Source organism: Oncorhynchus mykiss, chromosome 17 (genome assembly GCF_057628025.1).
Source record: "Oncorhynchus mykiss isolate SJ-2025 chromosome 17, ASM5762802v1, whole genome shotgun sequence".
Taxonomy (NCBI): domain Eukaryota; kingdom Metazoa; phylum Chordata; class Actinopteri; order Salmoniformes; family Salmonidae; genus Oncorhynchus; species Oncorhynchus mykiss.
This window is the reverse complement of record NC_143038.1, coordinates 53,414,085-53,431,706: the sequence shown is the minus strand read 5'-3', so window position 1 is coordinate 53,431,706 and position 17,622 is coordinate 53,414,085. Positions and strand designations below refer to the sequence as shown.

General features: G+C 45.0%; 1 protein-coding gene across 3 annotated transcripts in view; it reads left to right on the top strand.

Moving 5' to 3' along the window:
• Positions 1 to 17,622, top strand: part of fhit (fragile histidine triad diadenosine triphosphatase) — a 313,492-nt gene that overhangs the window by 97,463 nt on the left and 198,407 nt on the right. For all 3 annotated transcript variants that reach the window (XM_021569594.3, XM_021569595.3, XM_090205953.1), the window contains exon 4: positions 12,602 to 12,723. In XM_021569594.3, the coding sequence (XP_021425269.1) occupies positions 12,618 to 12,723 (106 nt within the window). In that variant the 5' untranslated portion in view covers positions 12,602 to 12,617. The remainder of the gene's footprint in view (positions 1 to 12,601; positions 12,724 to 17,622) is intronic.

Sequence of the window (17,622 nt, the reverse complement as noted above, 5' to 3'; positions counted from 1 at the left end):
AAGCTTGGTTTGGCAAATGCACCGCCCGTGACCGCAAAGCGCTACAGACAGTGGTGTGGATGGTCCAGATGGTCCAGGGGCCAAGCTCACTGCCATCCTGGACCTCTATATCAGGCGATGTCAGAGGAAGATTGTCAAAGACTTCAGGCACCCAAGCCACAGACTGTTCACTCTGCTACCTGTTCGCTCTGCACTCTGCTATGCGCACACACACATTTACACACACACACACACACACACTTTTACACTCATCATATGCTGCTGCTACTTGGTTATTATCTATCCTTGTGATTAATGGGTTCCCCCAACCAGGGGTACTAGGACCCCTGGGGGTACTTGGCCTATCCACAGAGGGTACTTGAGAAGACTCATGAGAACATAGGCCTAATGGTAAAATGCACTTGAGGCGGTACTTAAGGGTACTCCGGGCAGAGCAAAATTTAGTTGCTGGTACAGTAACCGAAAAAGGTTGGGAACCACTGCGCTAGAGCATGAGTGCAGTTGAGAACATGACTACTTAACACATTGAAAAAAACCTACAAATAAAGGTATCTTATATTTACTATAACGAAGGCCATCACATGGTGTCTGAAGTAGACTTTGTGTAGCCGACCATCAAATCTAACGACGAGGACGACAAAAAAGTTAAACCCGCCAAAGCAATTCAAGTTTGAAAGCCTCGCAGAATGGCCGGAGTGGAGATAGAGATTCTGCCATTTCAGGACTGCGACAAAACTGGACAAAGATGACGGAGTCGTCCAGGTCAGTTCGCTAATCTACGAAGTGGGCAGTGAGGCAGAGAAAATACTCAGCTCATTTGAATTCGTTCAGGAGGAGGATGAAACAAACATTGATATAGTGTTGGGAAAGTACGACAACTACTTCATTCCACAACGGAATCTCACTAACAAGCGCGTATGTTTTTACCAACGCAGCCAGAGAGAGAGAGAAAAGAATGTACTGTACATCAGAGCTCCTTATGAGCTATCTGAGAACTGTGATTTCGGTGCTAAAAGGGAAGAACATATCCGAGACCTTTTAGTAGTGGGCATCACAGACAAAGAATTCTCTCAAAAGTTACAGTTGATGCCGACATTGACGTTAGCACAGGCTATTCAAAAAGTGCGGCAGTCGGGGGATGTTGCTAAGCAGATTAGCTTGCAGATGGGGGAACCGCAGAACGGGCTAATACAGTAGGTAGCTAGCAGCATCTCCAAAAGAACGAGAGCAGGCTATGGGGAGAAAAAGGCTTGAGTCAAGGATATGGTGGCACTAAAACAAGCCACAATGCAAGGAACTGTGAAAGATGTGGTAAAAGCACACATGCTAACTGGGAAAATGCTCAGCGTTCAAAAGCACGTACAACAACTAAAATAAGAAAGGACATTGGGAATGTGTGTGGAAAAACAAACCACAATCTGTGACATCACAGAAGAGATAGATCAAGTCCATGTTCTGGGCTCAGTTAGCAAGGAGGCTAGTGAGAAAAACTGGACTGCACTGCTCAACATAGGGGGCATCCCTACAAGCTTTAAAATAGACACAGGCACAGACACAAGCATTATTAGTGAAGAGACTTTTAACCAACTCTCACTGAGGATAAAATTGCACCCCGCTGAAGTGCATCTGAACACCCCAGGGGTCGAGTTAAAGTGTCTAGGTCAGTTTCAGGCTAACACTAGTTACAAGGGACAAGTTTCCTTGTGTATGTGATACCAGGAGGGTGGTGTCAAGAATCTGCTTAGCCGTGTAACTGCTGTAGATATAGGCCTGGTTAAACGCATAGATGAGGTCAGTGATGTTTTTGGGTCCTGCGGGAAGCTAAAAACTGAACCAGTGAAAATAGTCTTAAAAGAGTATGCCCTGCTATACGCAGTACATGCAGACAGGCGAGTGCCGCTAATGGTTAATGTGAAAAGGGAGCTAAATCTCATGGAAAATGAGGACATAGCGGTAAAAGTAATAGAGCCGACACAATGGTGCTGCTATGTTGCCAGTGCTAAAGCCAAATGACAACATACCAATCTGTGTCGATCTAAAACCACTGAACAAAGTAGTGAAAAGAAGGAAATCGTGTCAAAACTGTCAGGAGCCGAAGTGTTCACCTCGCTAGATGCAACTAGTGGGTTCTACCAAATCCTTCTCCATGAGGAGAGTAGCAAGCTGACTACTTTCTGACTGACTACTCACTCCTTTTGGGAGATACTGTTTCAAACTTCTCCCGTTTGGGATAACCAGTGCCCCCAAGATTTTTCAAAGGAAAATTATGGAAACTCTTCATGGCTCGAGGGTGTGGCTACATACATGGACGATGTACTGATCTATGCCAACTCTGAGCAGAAACATGACAAGTGCCTGGGAAATGTGCTTAGTTGTTGAAGCAACAGGTCTCAAGCTCAACAACGACAAGTGTAAGTTCAAACAAAGCCAGCTTTTCTTCCTGGGGCACATCATTGACATAAACAGAATCAGGCCAGACCTGGAAAAGGTCATGGGGATAAGCAACTTCCCCCAGCCCCAGACCATATGCAAGCTGAAGCGTTTCCTCAGGATGGTACAGTATCTGGGGAAATACATTCCGGGGCTATCTACTGTGGGGCAGCCGCTCTACGAGCTCCTCAAAACAAAGGTAGAGTGGGCCTGGGGACACACACAAAGGAGGCAGCATTTCAGAGACTTAAACACTCACTAACCACTGCTCCTGTGTTAACTTATTATGATTCTAGGAAGCCAACAGCAATGTTAGCTGATGCCAGCAGCTGCGGAGTAGAGGTGTCCTACTTCAACAGCATGTTGAGGACTGGAAACCAGTCGCGATATTGTCCCCCAGTTCAACAGCATGTTTAGCTATAATGGCACCCAGTTCAACAGCATGGTTAGCGATAATGGCCCCCAGTTGGCAAGTACAGGGCTACAATAACTCAGTAAGGAGTATTACGTCATACATTTGACAAGTGGCCCCACTTCCCACAGAGTAATGGACATGTGGAGAGAGCTGTACAGACAGCCAAGTGGATGCTCAAGCAGACAGACCCTCTGCTCACTCTGCTGACGTACAGAGCCACTCCCTCAACATCGACAGGTGTCAGCCCGGCTGATCTACTGATGGGGAGAAGAATCAGGACAACCCACCCTTCATCCCTTCACTCCTCTGTTCCTCTGGTGATGTAGAGGTGAATCAAGGCCCTGCAGTGCCTAGCTCCACTCCTATTCCCCAGGCGCTGTGAGGCGGTGTTGCAATCTACTGCAGAGATAGCCTGCAGAGTTCTGTCCCACTATCCAGGTCTGTACCCTTGATGCCCTCATTCTCACACAAATTATCAATGAACCTACCAGGTACCACCCCAGAGCCGTAAACACGGGTACCCTCATAGATATCATCCTAACCAACTTGCCCTCTACATACACCTCTGCTGGGGTAAAGTCATTTTCTCTGATGAATCCCCTTTCCGGTTGTTTGGGGCATCCGGAAAAAAGCTTGTCCAGAGAAGACCAGGTGAGTGCTACCATCAGTCGTGTGTCATGTCAACAGTAATGTATCCTGAGGCCATTCATGTGTGGGGTTGCTTCTCAGCCAAGGGAGTGGGCTCACTCACAATTTTGCCTAAGAACACAGCCATGAATAAAGAATGGTACCAACACATTCTCCGAGAGCAACTTCTCCCAACCATCCAGGAACAGTTTGGTGACGAACAATTCCTTTTCCAGCATGATGGAGCACCTTGCCATAAGGCAAAAGTGATAACTAAATGGCTCGGGGAACAAAACATCGATATTTTGGGTCCATGGCCAGGAAACTCCCGAGCCCTTAATCCCATTGAGAACTTGTGGTCAATCCTCAAGGGGCGGGTGGACAAACAAAAACCCACAAATTCTGACAACCTCCAAGCAAAGCTTATGCAAGAATGGGCTGCCATCAGTCAGGATGTGGCCCAGAAGTTAATTGACAGCATGCCAGGGCGGATTGCAGAGGTCTTGAAAAAGAAGGGTCAACACTGCAAATATTGACTTTTTGCATCAACCTCATGTAATTGTCAATGTAAGCCTTTGACACTTATGAAATGCTTGTAATTATACTTCAGTATTCCATAGTAACATCTGATAAAAATATCTAAAGACACTGAGGCAGCAAACTTTGTGGAAATTTGTATTTGTGTCATTCGCAAAACTTTTGGCCATGACTGTAGTTCTCATCATATTTGCGCTTCTTCGATAGTCCAACGTCCCTGTCTGTTTGGTGCTTTCCCGGGTAAGGGGACAGTAGGTCTTCGGCTGCATCAGATTCACAACTGTCAGTGTCCATGCTTGCTGGGCTAACAACAAATGTAGAATTACTGATGCTAGCATTGGATGTGCTCGTGGAAACAGAACAACTTGTGTTGTTGACAGATGAAGGTGTAGTACTGCTGGTGGTAGCAGTACTACCAGTAGAGCTGGTATGTGTCTCTAAGGACGGGGGCCTTTTTTAAACAATTAATACATTTTTGAGCAAACGGAATGAGCAGCAGCTACGTTTGTCTACATACTGACTGTTAGTGGAATTCCCACGAGAGAGTAATGGTTAATGTGATTGGATGTTAATTATTTAACTAGGCTACCTGTATTTGACATTGTGTTCTTATTTCACTGAACACTAGATGGTTTCATTTTATTTTTGGCAGTGAAACATGGCTACTCAGGTGAGAAAAAAACCTCACCCAAATGTATAGCCCTGTTGGATTTTGTGTTTCAATTCTTTTAAATGTGAATCACATTTTTATTTGGTGTACCCCCGATGTACCCCGGTTTGGGAATACCTGCGCGAGAGCATAAGGGAAGTTGGGAACATGACTACTTAGCATTCAGTTGCATGTCGTTTTGTTACTTGACATTTATGTTATTAAATGTGTTCACACATTGAAAAGAACCTACAAATAGAAGTATCTTATATTTAACAAATAACCAAGGCTATTACAAACCTCATGCCTAGTCACTTTACCCTTCCTTTATGTACCTTTGAAGAGTTTATTTCCAAAATTCTATATACACCAATTTTTAAAATGTTTGTTTTTCATCATAAATTATTGCTTATGTGTCACGGTTTTCTGTATGGGAAAGAGAGTCGGACCAAAATGCGGCGTGGTAAGTGTCCATGGTAAATCTTTAATAAAGAAAGTACTGACATTGCATACAAAACAATAAACAAATGACGACCGTGAAGCTACAAATTAGACCTGTGCTGACACAAGCCACTGACATAGACAATCACCCACAAACAAACAGTGCAACCCAGGCTACCTAAGTATGATTCTCAATCAGAGACAACTAATGACACCTGCCTCTGATTGAGAACCATACTAGGCCGAAACATAGAAATAGACAAACTAGACATGTAACATAGAATGCCCACCCAGCTCACACCCTGACCAACCAAAACATAGAAACATACAAAGCAAACTATGGTCAGGGTGTGACATTATGGCTACTTTCATGAGCGTGTATAAAATAACTGTCCTCAGATTGGTAGTTAATAGGTTTTTGATTTTTTTTCAAATAAAATCCTATATATCCGTTGTTTAGCTGGAATGGAAGGTTTATATCCTGTATATTTGACTGTGATATGTGGTTGTCTCACCTAGCTATCTTAAGATGAATGCAAGTTGCTCTGGAGAGGAGCATGTTCTAAATGACAAAAACTTGAAATGTTTTACGTACAGATCTCATATTATTGTATTGAATAATATATAATAATCATGTTATTTTGCAGTCTGCAATGTATCCACCACACTCTCAGAGATATACATAGTATTGATATGTTTTACACAGTCAAATGTAACAAACAACTAACTACATGTTTAATTAAGAACTGTACAAATGATACATTTGTCACATCAATATAAAAAATAATATACTGTATATACAGTAAGAGTCAAAAGTTTGGACACCTACTCATTCCAGGGTTTTTCTTTATTTTTGCTATTTTCTACATAGTGAAGACATCAAAACTATGAAATAACACATATAGAATCATGTAATAACCCAAAAAGTGTAAAACAAATCAAAATATATTTTATATTTGAGATTCTTCAAAGTAGCCACCCTTTGCCTTGATGACAGCTTTGCACACTCTTGGCATTCTCTCAACCAGCTTAATGAGGTGTGCATTTCAGTTAACAGGTGTGCCTTGTTAAAAGTTAAATAGTGGAATTTCTTTCCTTCTTAATGTGTTTGAACCAATCAGTTGTGTTGTGACAAGGTAGGGGTGGTATACAGAATATAGCCCTATTTGGTAAAAGACCAAGTCTATATTATGGCAAGAACAGCTCAAATAAGCAAAGAGAAACGACAGTCTGTAAGTGTGCGTGCAGGTGGAAGGGAAATCAGGCGCAGGAGATCGAACTTGGTATAAAACGGAGCAGTTTAATAAGTGCTCAAATACTCTGAAAACCAAAATATACAAAATAATACAAGTGGGTACAAAACCCGTCGCACACCAGAACATATCTTGCACAGCTTACAAACAAACAATCACCGACAAGGACAATGAGGGGGAACAGAGGGTTAAATACACAACATATAATAAATGGGATTGGAACCAGGTGTGATAAAAGACAAGACAAAACCAAAGAAAAATTAAAGGGGATCAGCGATGGCTAGAAGGTCGGTGACTTCGAACACTGCCCGAACAAGGAGAGGGACCAACTTAGGCGGAAGTCGTGACAATAGCCACGCGTCGAAAGCGGCCTCGGGGACGACCCAGAGGGCGAGGCGCAGGGCGATCCGGACGAAGACAGTGGAACTCCTGCAGCATAGATGGGTCCGGGCCGTACCCCTCCCGCTCCACGAGATACTGAAGGCCCCTCGCCCGGCGCCCCGAATCCAGTATGGAGCGAATGGAGTACGCCGGGGCCCCCCCGATGTCCAGAGGGGGTGGAGGAACCTCCAGCACCTCAGACTCCTGGAGCGGGCCAGTCACCACCGACCTGAGGAGAGACACATGGAACGAGGTGTTAATACGGTAATCGGGTGGAAGCTGTAACCTATAACAAGCCTCGTTCACTCTCCTCAGGACTTTAAATGAACCCACAAACCGCGGACCCAGCTTACGGCAGGGCAGGCGGAGGGGCAGGTTTCGGGTCGAGAGCCAGACCCGGTGCCCCAGTGTGAACACCGGGATCTCACTGCGGTGGCGATCTGCATTATCCTTCTGGCGGGTCACGGCCTGCTGAAGGTGGACACGGACGGCTTCCCATGTCTCCGCATGCCTGAACCAGTCGTCCACCACAGGAACCTCGGTCTGACCCTGATGCCAAGGCGCCAGAACGGGCTGGTACCCCAGTACGCACTGGAAGGGAGAGATGTTTGTGGAGGAGTGGCGGAGCGAGTTCTGTGCCATCCCGGCCCAGGGCACGAACTCCGCCCACTCCCCCGACTGGTCCTGGCAATAGGACCATAGAAACCTGCCCACATCCTGGTTCACTCTCTCCACCTGGCCATTACTCCCGGGGTAAAACCCTGAAGTAAGGCTGATCGAGACCCCCAGACGTTCCATGAACGTCTTCCAGACCCTAGACGTGAACTGGGGACCCCGATCAGACACTATATCCTCAGGCACCCTGTAGTGCCGGAAGACGTGTGTAAACAAGGCCTCCGCAGTCTGTAGGGAGACCGGGCAGAGGGAGGAGACGACAGGACTTCGAGAAATGATTAATTACAACGACCAGGATCGCGGTGTTACCCTGTGAGAGTGGAAGATCAGTAAGAAAATCCACCTACAGGTGCGACCAAGGCCGCTGTGGAATGGGTAAGGGGTGTAGCTTACCTCTGGGCAGGTGCCTAGGAGCCTTACACTGGGCGCACACCGAGCAGGAGGAAACATAAACCCTCACGTCCTTAGCCAAGGTAGGCCACCAGTACCTCCCGCTCAAACAGCGCATTGTCCGACCGATCACAGGATGACCAGAGGAGGGTGACGTGTGGGCCCAATAGATCAACCGGTCACGGACAGCAGACGGAACGTACAGACGCCCAGCGGGACACTGGATGGGAGCGGGCTCTGCACATAACGCCTGCTCAATGTCCGTGTCCAGCTCCCACACTTCCGGTGCCACCAGGCAGGAGGCGGGGAGTATGGGTGTGGGGTCCATGGGCCGCTCCTCTGTGTCGTACAGCCGGGACAATGCGTCTGCCTTCGCGTTCTGGGAGCCTGGTCTGTAAGAAAGGTAAACACAAAACGTGTGAAAAACATGACCCACCTTGCCTGCGAGGGTTCAGTCTCCTCGCTGCCCAGATGTACTCCAGATTGTGGTGGTCAGTCAAGATGAGAAAAGGGTGTCTGGCCCCCTCAAGCCAATGTCTCTACACCTTCAAGGCCTTGACGACAGCCAAAAACTCCTGGTCCCCCACGTCATAGCTTCGCTCCGCCGGGCTGAGCTTCCTTGAGAAGAAGGCACAGGGACGGAGCTTCGGTGGGGTACCCAAGCGCTGAGAGTGCACAGCTCCTATCCCAGCCTCGGACGCGTCCACCTCCACTATGAACGCCAAAGAGGGATCCGGATGGGCCAGCACGGGAGCCGAGGTAAACAGAGCCCTCAAGTGACTAAAAGCCCTGTCCGCATCAGCTGTCCACTGCAAGTGCACCGGGCCCCCCTTCAGCAGTGAGATAATGGGAGCTGCTACCTGACCAAAACCCCGGATAAACCTCTGGTAGTAGTTGGCAAACCCTAAGAACCACTGCACCTCCTTTACCGTGGTTACGTACGGCTGCAATGCTGTCACTCTCCATCTCCACCCCTGAGGTGGAAATGCGATACCCTAGGAAGGAGACGGACTGTTGGAAGAACAGGCATTTCTCAGCCTTGACATACAGGTCATGCTCCAACAGGCGACCAAGCACTCTGCGCACCAGGGACACAAGCTCTTCACGTGTAGCGGAGTATATTAAAATGACATCAATATACACCACTACACCCTGCCCGTGCAGGTCCCTGGAAATCTCGTCTACAAAGGCTTGGAAGACTGATGGCGCATTCATCAACCCGTACGGCATGACGAGGTACTCATAGTGTCCAGAGGTGGTACTGAAAGCAGTCTTCCACTCGTCTTCCTCTCGTATATGCACCAGGTTGTATTCGCTCCTGAGATCTAGTTAGGTGAAGAAGCGCGCCCCGTGCATTGACTTTTTCACTGTGGCTATGAGCGGTAGCGGGTAACTATACCTCACAGGGATCTGATTCAGACCCCGATCGTCAATACACGGATGCAGACCTCCCTCCTTCTTCTTCACAAAAGAGAAACTCGAGGAGGTGGGTGAAGTGGACGACGAATGTACCCCTGACGCAGGGATTCGGAGACATACAGTGGGGCAAAAACATATTTAGTCAGTCACCAATTGTGCATGTTCTCCCACTTAAAAAGATGAGAGAGGCCTGTAATTTTCATCATAGGTACACTTCAACTATGACAGACAAAATGAGAAAAAAAATCCTGAAAATCACATTGTAGGATTTTTTATGAATTTATTTGCAAATTATGGTGGAAAATAAGTATTTGGTCACCTACAAACAAGAAAGATTTCTGGCTCTCACAGACCTGTAACTTCTTCTTTAAGAGGCTCCTCTGTCCTCCACTCGTTACCTGTATTAATGGCACCTGTTTGAACTTGTTATCAGTATAAAAGACACCTGTCCAAAACCTCAAACAGTCACACTCCAAACTCCACTATGGCCAAGACCAAAGAGCTGTCAAAGGACACCAGAAACAAAATTGTAGACCTGCACCAGGCTGGGAAGACTGAATCTGCAATAGGTAAGCAGCTTGGTTTGAAGAAATCAACTGTGGGAGCAATTATTAGGAAATGGAAGACATACAAGACCACTGATAATCTCCCTCGATCTGGGGCTCCACGCAAGATCTCACCCCATGTGGTCAAAATGATCACAAGAACGGTGAGCAAAAATCCCAGAACCACACGGGGGGACCTAGTGAATGACCTGCAGAGAGCTGGGACAAAAGTAACAAAGCCTACCATCAGTAACACACTACGCCGCCAGGGACTCAAATTCTGCAGTGCCAGACGTGTCCCCCTGCTTAAGCCAGTACATGTCCAGGCCCGTCTGAAGTTTCCTACAGAGCATTTGGATGATCTAGAAGAAGATTGGGAGAATGTCATATGGTCAGATGAAACCAAAATATAACTTTTTGGTAAAAACTCAACTCGTCGTGTTTGGAGGACAAAGAATGCTGAGTTGCATCCAAAGAACACCATACCTACTGTGAAGCAAGGGGGTGGAAACATCATGCTTTGCGGCTGTTTTTCTGCAAAGGGACCAGGACGACTGATCCGTGTAAAGGAAAGAATGAATGGGGCCATGTATCGTGAGATTTTGAGTGAAAACCTCCTTCTATCAGCAAGGATATTGAAGATGAAACTTGGCTGGGTCTTTCAGCATGACAATGATCCCAAACACACCGACCAGGCAACGAAGGAGTGGCTTCGTAAGAAGCATTTCAAGATCCTGGAGTGGCCTAGCCAGTCTCCAGATCTCAACCCCATAGAAAATCTTTGGAGGGAGTTGAAAGTCCGTGTTGCCCAGCAACAGCCCCAAAACATCACTGCTCTAGAGGAGATCTGCATGGAGGAATGGGCAAAAATACCAGCATCAGTGTGTGAAAACCTTGTGAACACTTACAGAAAACGTTTGACCTCTGTCATTGCCAACAAAGGGTATATAACAAAGTATTGAGATAAACTTTTGTTATTGACCAAATACTTATTTTCCACCATAATTTGCAAATACATTCATTAAAAATCATACAATGTGATTTTCTGGATTTTTTTTCTCATTTTGTCTGTCATAGTTGAAGTGTACCTATGATGAAAATTACAGGCCTCTCTCATCTTTTTAAGTGGGAGAACTTGCACAATTGGTGGCTGACTAAATACTTTTTTGCCCCACTGTATGTTTCCCTAGCCTCCGACTCCGCCTGTGAGAGGAGATACATGTGACTCCTGGGAAGTGCAGCGTCTACCAGGAGATCTATTGCACAATCGCCCCGTCGATGAGGTGGTAATTGAGTTGCCTTCTTTTTGGAGTAGGCGAGAGCCAAATCGGCATTTTCAAGGGTCATGGTGGAGACCTGGTCTGGACTCTCCACTGTAGTAGCACCAATCGAAACCCCTAAACAACGTCCTGGGCACTCTCGCCGCCACCCCGTGAGAGCCCTCTGTGGCAAGGAAACAGTGGGGTTATGACAAGCTAACCAGGGTAGGCCCAGCACCACTAGAAACGCAGGAGAGTCAATAAGGAAGAGACTATTTCTCTCCGTATGACCCCCATGCGTCACCATGCCCAAAGGAGCGGTGACCTCCCTAATCAACCCTGACCCTAATGGTCGACTATCTAAGGCGAACGTGGAACATTAACTATAAACATTAACTATCTGAGCAGCTAACTAATCTTTGCAGCTGTACATAGTCCATCTGTAAATAGCCCACCCAATCTATCTACCTCATCCCGATACTGTTTATATTTTATTTACTTTTCTGCTCTTTTGCACACTAGTATCTCTACCTGCACATCATCATCTTCTCATTTATCACTCCAGTGTTAATCTGCTAAATTGTAACTATTTGCTCCTATGGCCTATTTATTGCCTACCTCCTCATGCCTTTTGCACACACTGTATATAGACTTATTTTTTCTACTGTGTCATTGATTGGTTTATTGTGTTATTGGGTTGTTTATTGTTTACTCCATGTGTAACTCTGTGTTGTTGTCTGTGTGACACTGCTTTGCTTTATCTTGACCAGGTCGCAGTTGCAAATGAGAACTTGTTCTCAACTAGCCTACCTGGTTAAACAAAGTTGAAATAAAAAAATAAAAAAATGTAAATGGTAAAGTACATATTATTTTGTGTTTTTCCCCATGTCTAATTAAATGCTGGCCAATGCTAATTGAAACCTGGACTCCTGTATAGAAGATGAACAATTATTCTAGTGTGGTAAGAAAAAGTAAGTGAAAAGAGAACGAGACACTTACAGAAACATAGACAGATAACTTTCAAATATTTTATGTTTGCAGTAATAGATTTTTCCAGCAGGGATATCTGTGACAGCCCATAGAGAGGGCTTGGTCAGATGTGACGTCATCTTGGCAGTGCTCTTGATATCTGTGACACACTGATGAGAGGACTCATCATTTCACAAACGCAATTTCACCAAGAGAACTGCTGCAAATAGTGACAATCCTTTTTGTTTTAACTAGCTTCAAAATGAGCAATTGGCTCCAGTGAAGCGCATGGTTTAGTATCTCAGTATTGGTCATTACTGTGTTTCTCACACTAGGGTATTCTTTCATTTCTGTTATGATTGAGACTTTTCGATACGAAGAGACCATTTTGAACTTTTTAGATGATGACACACATTTCATGCTTGTTTGTCAGACTTCTGTACCTTGAAAGCTGTTTCATGAACGGTTGATTTTTTGGAAAGTGGTACTTTGTATTGTCCTTAGATACTTTCTGCAGTGTGATTTGCTGAACACCCAGTGAACCCTAACAGACAGCCCTGCAGCGGTCTTGCCTCAGTTCACCTTATTTGAACACTTCTTCCCTCTTTCAGGTCTGCAGTCATCACCATGTCTACATTCCGTTTTGGACAGCACGTCATCAAGGCCTCAGCAGTGTTTCTACAAACTGAGTTGTCCTTCGCCCTGGTCAACAGGAAGCCTGTGGTGCCTGGACGTATCCTTCAATTATCACTTTAACAGGCCCTAACAGGGACGCTGCTTGTTAGCTGGGGCTGAAGGAGAGAAAACGACTGAACCATCCTGAACCTTAGTCTGGACACAGGTAGGTCACAGCTCTCTCTCTCTCTGTCTCACCTCACTAGAACATTCTGTGCTCAATTTAGCAGTTCAACAGTTTGTCTCTTTAGTAAGGTGGGTGTGACCTCAACAATAGGCCAAGTAAACAGCTGTTTACAACAGAAACAGAAGGAATAAAAAGAAAACAGTGTCCCGCATTATGTGGACAATGGCATTTTTTACATGGTATAAAGTTTAGTTGTGTGTGTGTCACGACAACACATGTTTACCTCATAATGGATATAGGCAGAGCGGGATCAGAGGGTTCATGAATCTTTGTCAGCTCTTGCCTTGCATCCACTCTTCTCTCTCTTTGGGTGAAAAATGCAATATTTTTGTCTATTAATCATCGTTTTCAACCAGCAAATGCAAACCTTGCATTAATTTGCATGATTTCCATTGCTGATTTGCTTGAATAATGTGCTTATTCTCTTTTTGGTATAATAATCAGTCCTTGGCTTTGTGCTTGAGTTCCTCAAGTGCTGTTCTGCATTGCATAACTTCTGTGTTTAGATTAACTTTGGACTTGGGGAGATTTTTCACCGCATTATAGGGCATTGCTGTATAATCCTTAAGTCTAAAGAAAGGGAAAAATGTTCTCAGGTTCTCAGGCCATGAGGAATGCATTTGCATTATTTAATCATACACTTTTTTGTCCTACAGGGAACATTATAATAATGCCAGAAAGAAAATTCACTGAGTAGACACTGATTATCACTCCAGTGTTAAAGGGCACTTTTTGTTTCCTAAATTGTGTGTCTGCATGTGTGCGTGCGTGTGTGTGTGTGTAAGCGAGTGTTTGGTGCCATACTACTGTCTTTATGCATGTGTATTTGAGTCACTGTCTGTGTGACTATAGGTGAATCTACAGCCACAGTGGGTCTGTGTTGTTGAATATGCATTGGCACATAGCTCTACTGTTAGATGTGTTTTGTTGGCTGTGTGAGGGCTTAGTGTGTGAGGGCGCTATTGTGTGAGGGCTGTGTGAGGGAGCTATTCTTTGCATTCATATCTGTACATGTTGTGGTGTTGAGAGGTAAATAGGACTTGGCTGAAATCTGAAACATTAAATTGTTATGTTTCTGCACTTGGACTTCCCAGGGATATTATGGGATATCTTTCCAGGGAATGTTGGGATGTAGGGTCTCTTGTGCAAAAGGACAATCCCTGTGTGTTTACACGGTATGCATTAAAGTCTGTGGGAAAACCCAACGGACATACATAAACTAAAATCTCTCTTTCCTTTTTCTGTCCCTCTCTATCTCTCCAGTGACCCACCAATGATGTTGTTAGTTACTCTCACTCAGATATCATATTAACATGGCATAAGTCATTGCAAAATGTGTAGAATTGCACGAAATGCTCACTTTCACTTACTTAGCTAGCAAATGCAGCTAGCTAGATTAGCCTATTCAAACACCCGATACAAATAGAGAGGGATGCTATGTTATCTAGCTGGCTATGGCTATCCAACACTTCCAAGTCAAGGTAAGCTTTTAGTTTTATTAATTTATTGCCACTGGGGCCTGCCGGTGTAACTGCTAAACTGCTTGCTCTACACTGTTCTTCATGATTGTAGCGGGTTTACCAATGCATTAGTTCTAGTAGCTACACTACATGACCAAAAGTATGTGGACACCTGCTTGTCGAACATCTCATTCCCCCCCTTGCTGCTATAACAGCCTCCACTCTGCTGGGAAGGCTTTCCACTAGATGATGGAACATTGCTGCATGGACTTGCTTCCATTCAGCCACAAGAGCATTATTGACATCAGACACTGATGTTGGGCTATTAGGCCTGGCTTGCAGTCAGCGTTCCAATTCATCCCAAAGGTTTTTGATGGGTTGAGGTCAGGGCTCGTTGCTGGCCAGTCAAGTTCTTCCAGACAGATCTCGACAAACCATTTCTGTATTGACCTCGCTTTGTGCACGGAGTCATTGTCATGCTGAAAAAGGAAAGGGCATTCCCCAAACTGTTGCTGCAAAGTTGGAAGCACAGAATTATCTAGAATGTAATTGTATGCTGTAGCGTTAAGATTTCACATCACTGGAACAAAGGGGCTTAGACCGAACCATGAAAAACAGCCTCAGACCATTATTCTTCCTCCACCAAACTTTACAGTTGGCACTGCTCCAGAGTCCAATGGCGGCGACCTTTACACCACTCCAGTCAACGCTTGGCATTGCAGATGATGATCTTAGACTTGTATGCGGCTGCTTGGCCATGGAAACACATTTTATGAAGCTCCCATTTTATGAAGCTCCCAGGCTGTTTAGAACTCGGTAGTGAGTGTTGCAACCGAGGACCAAAGATTTTTACACACTTCACGCTTCAGAACTTGATGGTCCCGTTCTGTGAGCTTTTGTGACCTACCACTTTGTGGCTGAGCTGTTGTTGCTCCTAGACATTTCCACTTCACAACAACAGTAGTTGACCGGGCAAGTTCTAGCAGGGTAGAATTTGATGAACTGACTTGTTGGAACCTATGACGGTTTCATGTTGAAAGTCACTGAGCTCTTCAGTAAGGCCATTCTACTGCTATTGCGTGTCGATGGAGATTGTATGGCTGTGTGCTCAATTGTATACACCTTTCAACAACGGGTGTGGCTAAAATAGCCAAATCCACTAATCTGAAGGGGTGTCCACTAGGGATGCAACGGTACAGTTGGCCCGCGGTTAGGTATGTATCACGGTTTGTGGGCCATGGTACGGTTTCACTATCTCTACATTTAAGAAAAGTGTGCCCTTGTATGACTCTCATACATGGGATGAGTGTGCAACACGTAGCTCTTCATCTCCCAATACAGTACATACTGAACTGTCACAGTGAGGTAGCTTTGAGTTGCTCTGGAGGTTCAACTATCAGTGGAGAGAGCTAGATAGGGTGTCTGTGTCAATTAGTTTTCAATTTCTCTCCGTGATGTTTCATAGAGTTTGGGAATTACTTTGCTGTTGAAATGTGTGAGGGAGGGGACATTGTAACACTGTTACATTTTTTTCATCAGGTCGGTATCGGTGTCCACCGAACAGGGCTGCAAATCTTTGGCTATGAATACTCCCACTGCTTTCGTTATTTCTTAATTTTTTCCGGAATTTGTGGCAAATTGTTGTTGGAAGGCAGCAGCAGGAGATTGTTGTGTTTTCACTAACGAGTGGACTCTCCTTGCTCCAGCTCCACCTGCATGGGATACGGCTGGGTGATGGCGACGTAAATGACACATGTTAGAAGTGTTTCCACTCTAGTAGCCGACAGTGGCAAAGCAATGCTTGCAGACTGTACTTTGTTTGTTTACGGTCTTCTTAAACTTGTCATCGTATTGAACGCTGAATACAAAATGTTCCCACACAGCGGATTTGAGAAACGGCGATGCCTCTTAAAATTTGCTTCTCTCTGTCTCGCTAGCGCTCGCCATTGTCACGTTAGAGCTGGGAGAATATTTATTTGTTTTTAGTTTCCCAGTTTCCCGTCCCCTTTAGGGAGGTTTCCCACTGAGATGTCATTGCAAATTGTCCATTGGTTGTTTAAGGGGGAGGGGGTTGTGGTCACTGCGGTTGCCACATTTTGAGACATTGCTGTGGAGTAAAGTTTGTCAGCCCTCAGGAGACCCTAAAGGCCTTGTGCCCCAAGCAGTTGCCTGCCAAGCCTGTTCACAAACTGCGTATCTGGTTCTGTGGGTCTGTATGTACAAGGTGCATGTAGTCTGCAGCGCAATAAGCAAGTTTTGGAAATTATAGGAAAATGACAGGCATATCGTAATTTCGCGGTTCACGTGTGCGTATTGAACCGTAGGGGGCATACCGAACGGTTCGACAACATACTTTGTACCGTTGCACCCCTAGTGTCCACATGCTTTTGTATATATAGTGTATGTTGACTATGATGTTAATATGGTGACAACGATGTAGGCTGTGTGTAGAGGTTAGCGGTTATGGTTTGAAGGTTTGGCTTGGGAAGGTTTTTTCATCACAGATAGCTGTTGTATTGTGAACTGAAGTCCACAAGCGAAGGGAAAAGGTGAGAGGAGGAGAGAGCATAGATGCGAGAAGGAATTATATATATATAACGAGCAAAGTGATCATGCTGTTTATATGGCTGCTAGTTCTGTTTTTCCATGTGATCGGGGTGCATTCATTCTGCCGATTCTATTGGAGTCTTATATCTCCCTCACTAACTTTAAGTATCAGCTGTCAGAGCAGCTTACCGATCATTGCACCTGTACACAGCCCATCTTTAAATAGCCTACCCAACTACCTCATCCCCATATTGTTTTTTGTTCTTTTTGCTCCTTTGCACCCCAGTGGGGTGCACATTCATCTTCTGCACATCTATCACTCTAGTCTATCATTCCAGTGTTTCGTTGCTAAATTGTAAATATTTCACCACTATTTATTGCCTTACCTCCCTAATCTTACTACATTTGCACACACTGTATATAAATGTTTCTATTGTGTTATTGACTGTACGTTTGTTTATCCCATGTGTAACTCTGTGTTGTTTGTGTCGCACTGCTTTGCTTTATCTTGGCCAGATCACAGTTGTAAATGAGAACTTGTTTTCAACTGGCCTACCTGTTTAAGTAAAGGTGAAATAAAGGTGAAATAAAATTACAAAAATCTTAAACGGAACCAAATGGAACAAAACAGGGATAAACATACCTAAATTTGTTCAATTGAAACTCTCGTTTGCAACTGTTGGATGTTCACAACCTAGATCAGCTAGAGGCTAGATGCAGGCAAGAGTATGCAAGACGGTATTGAATGTGTCTGTCACCTTGA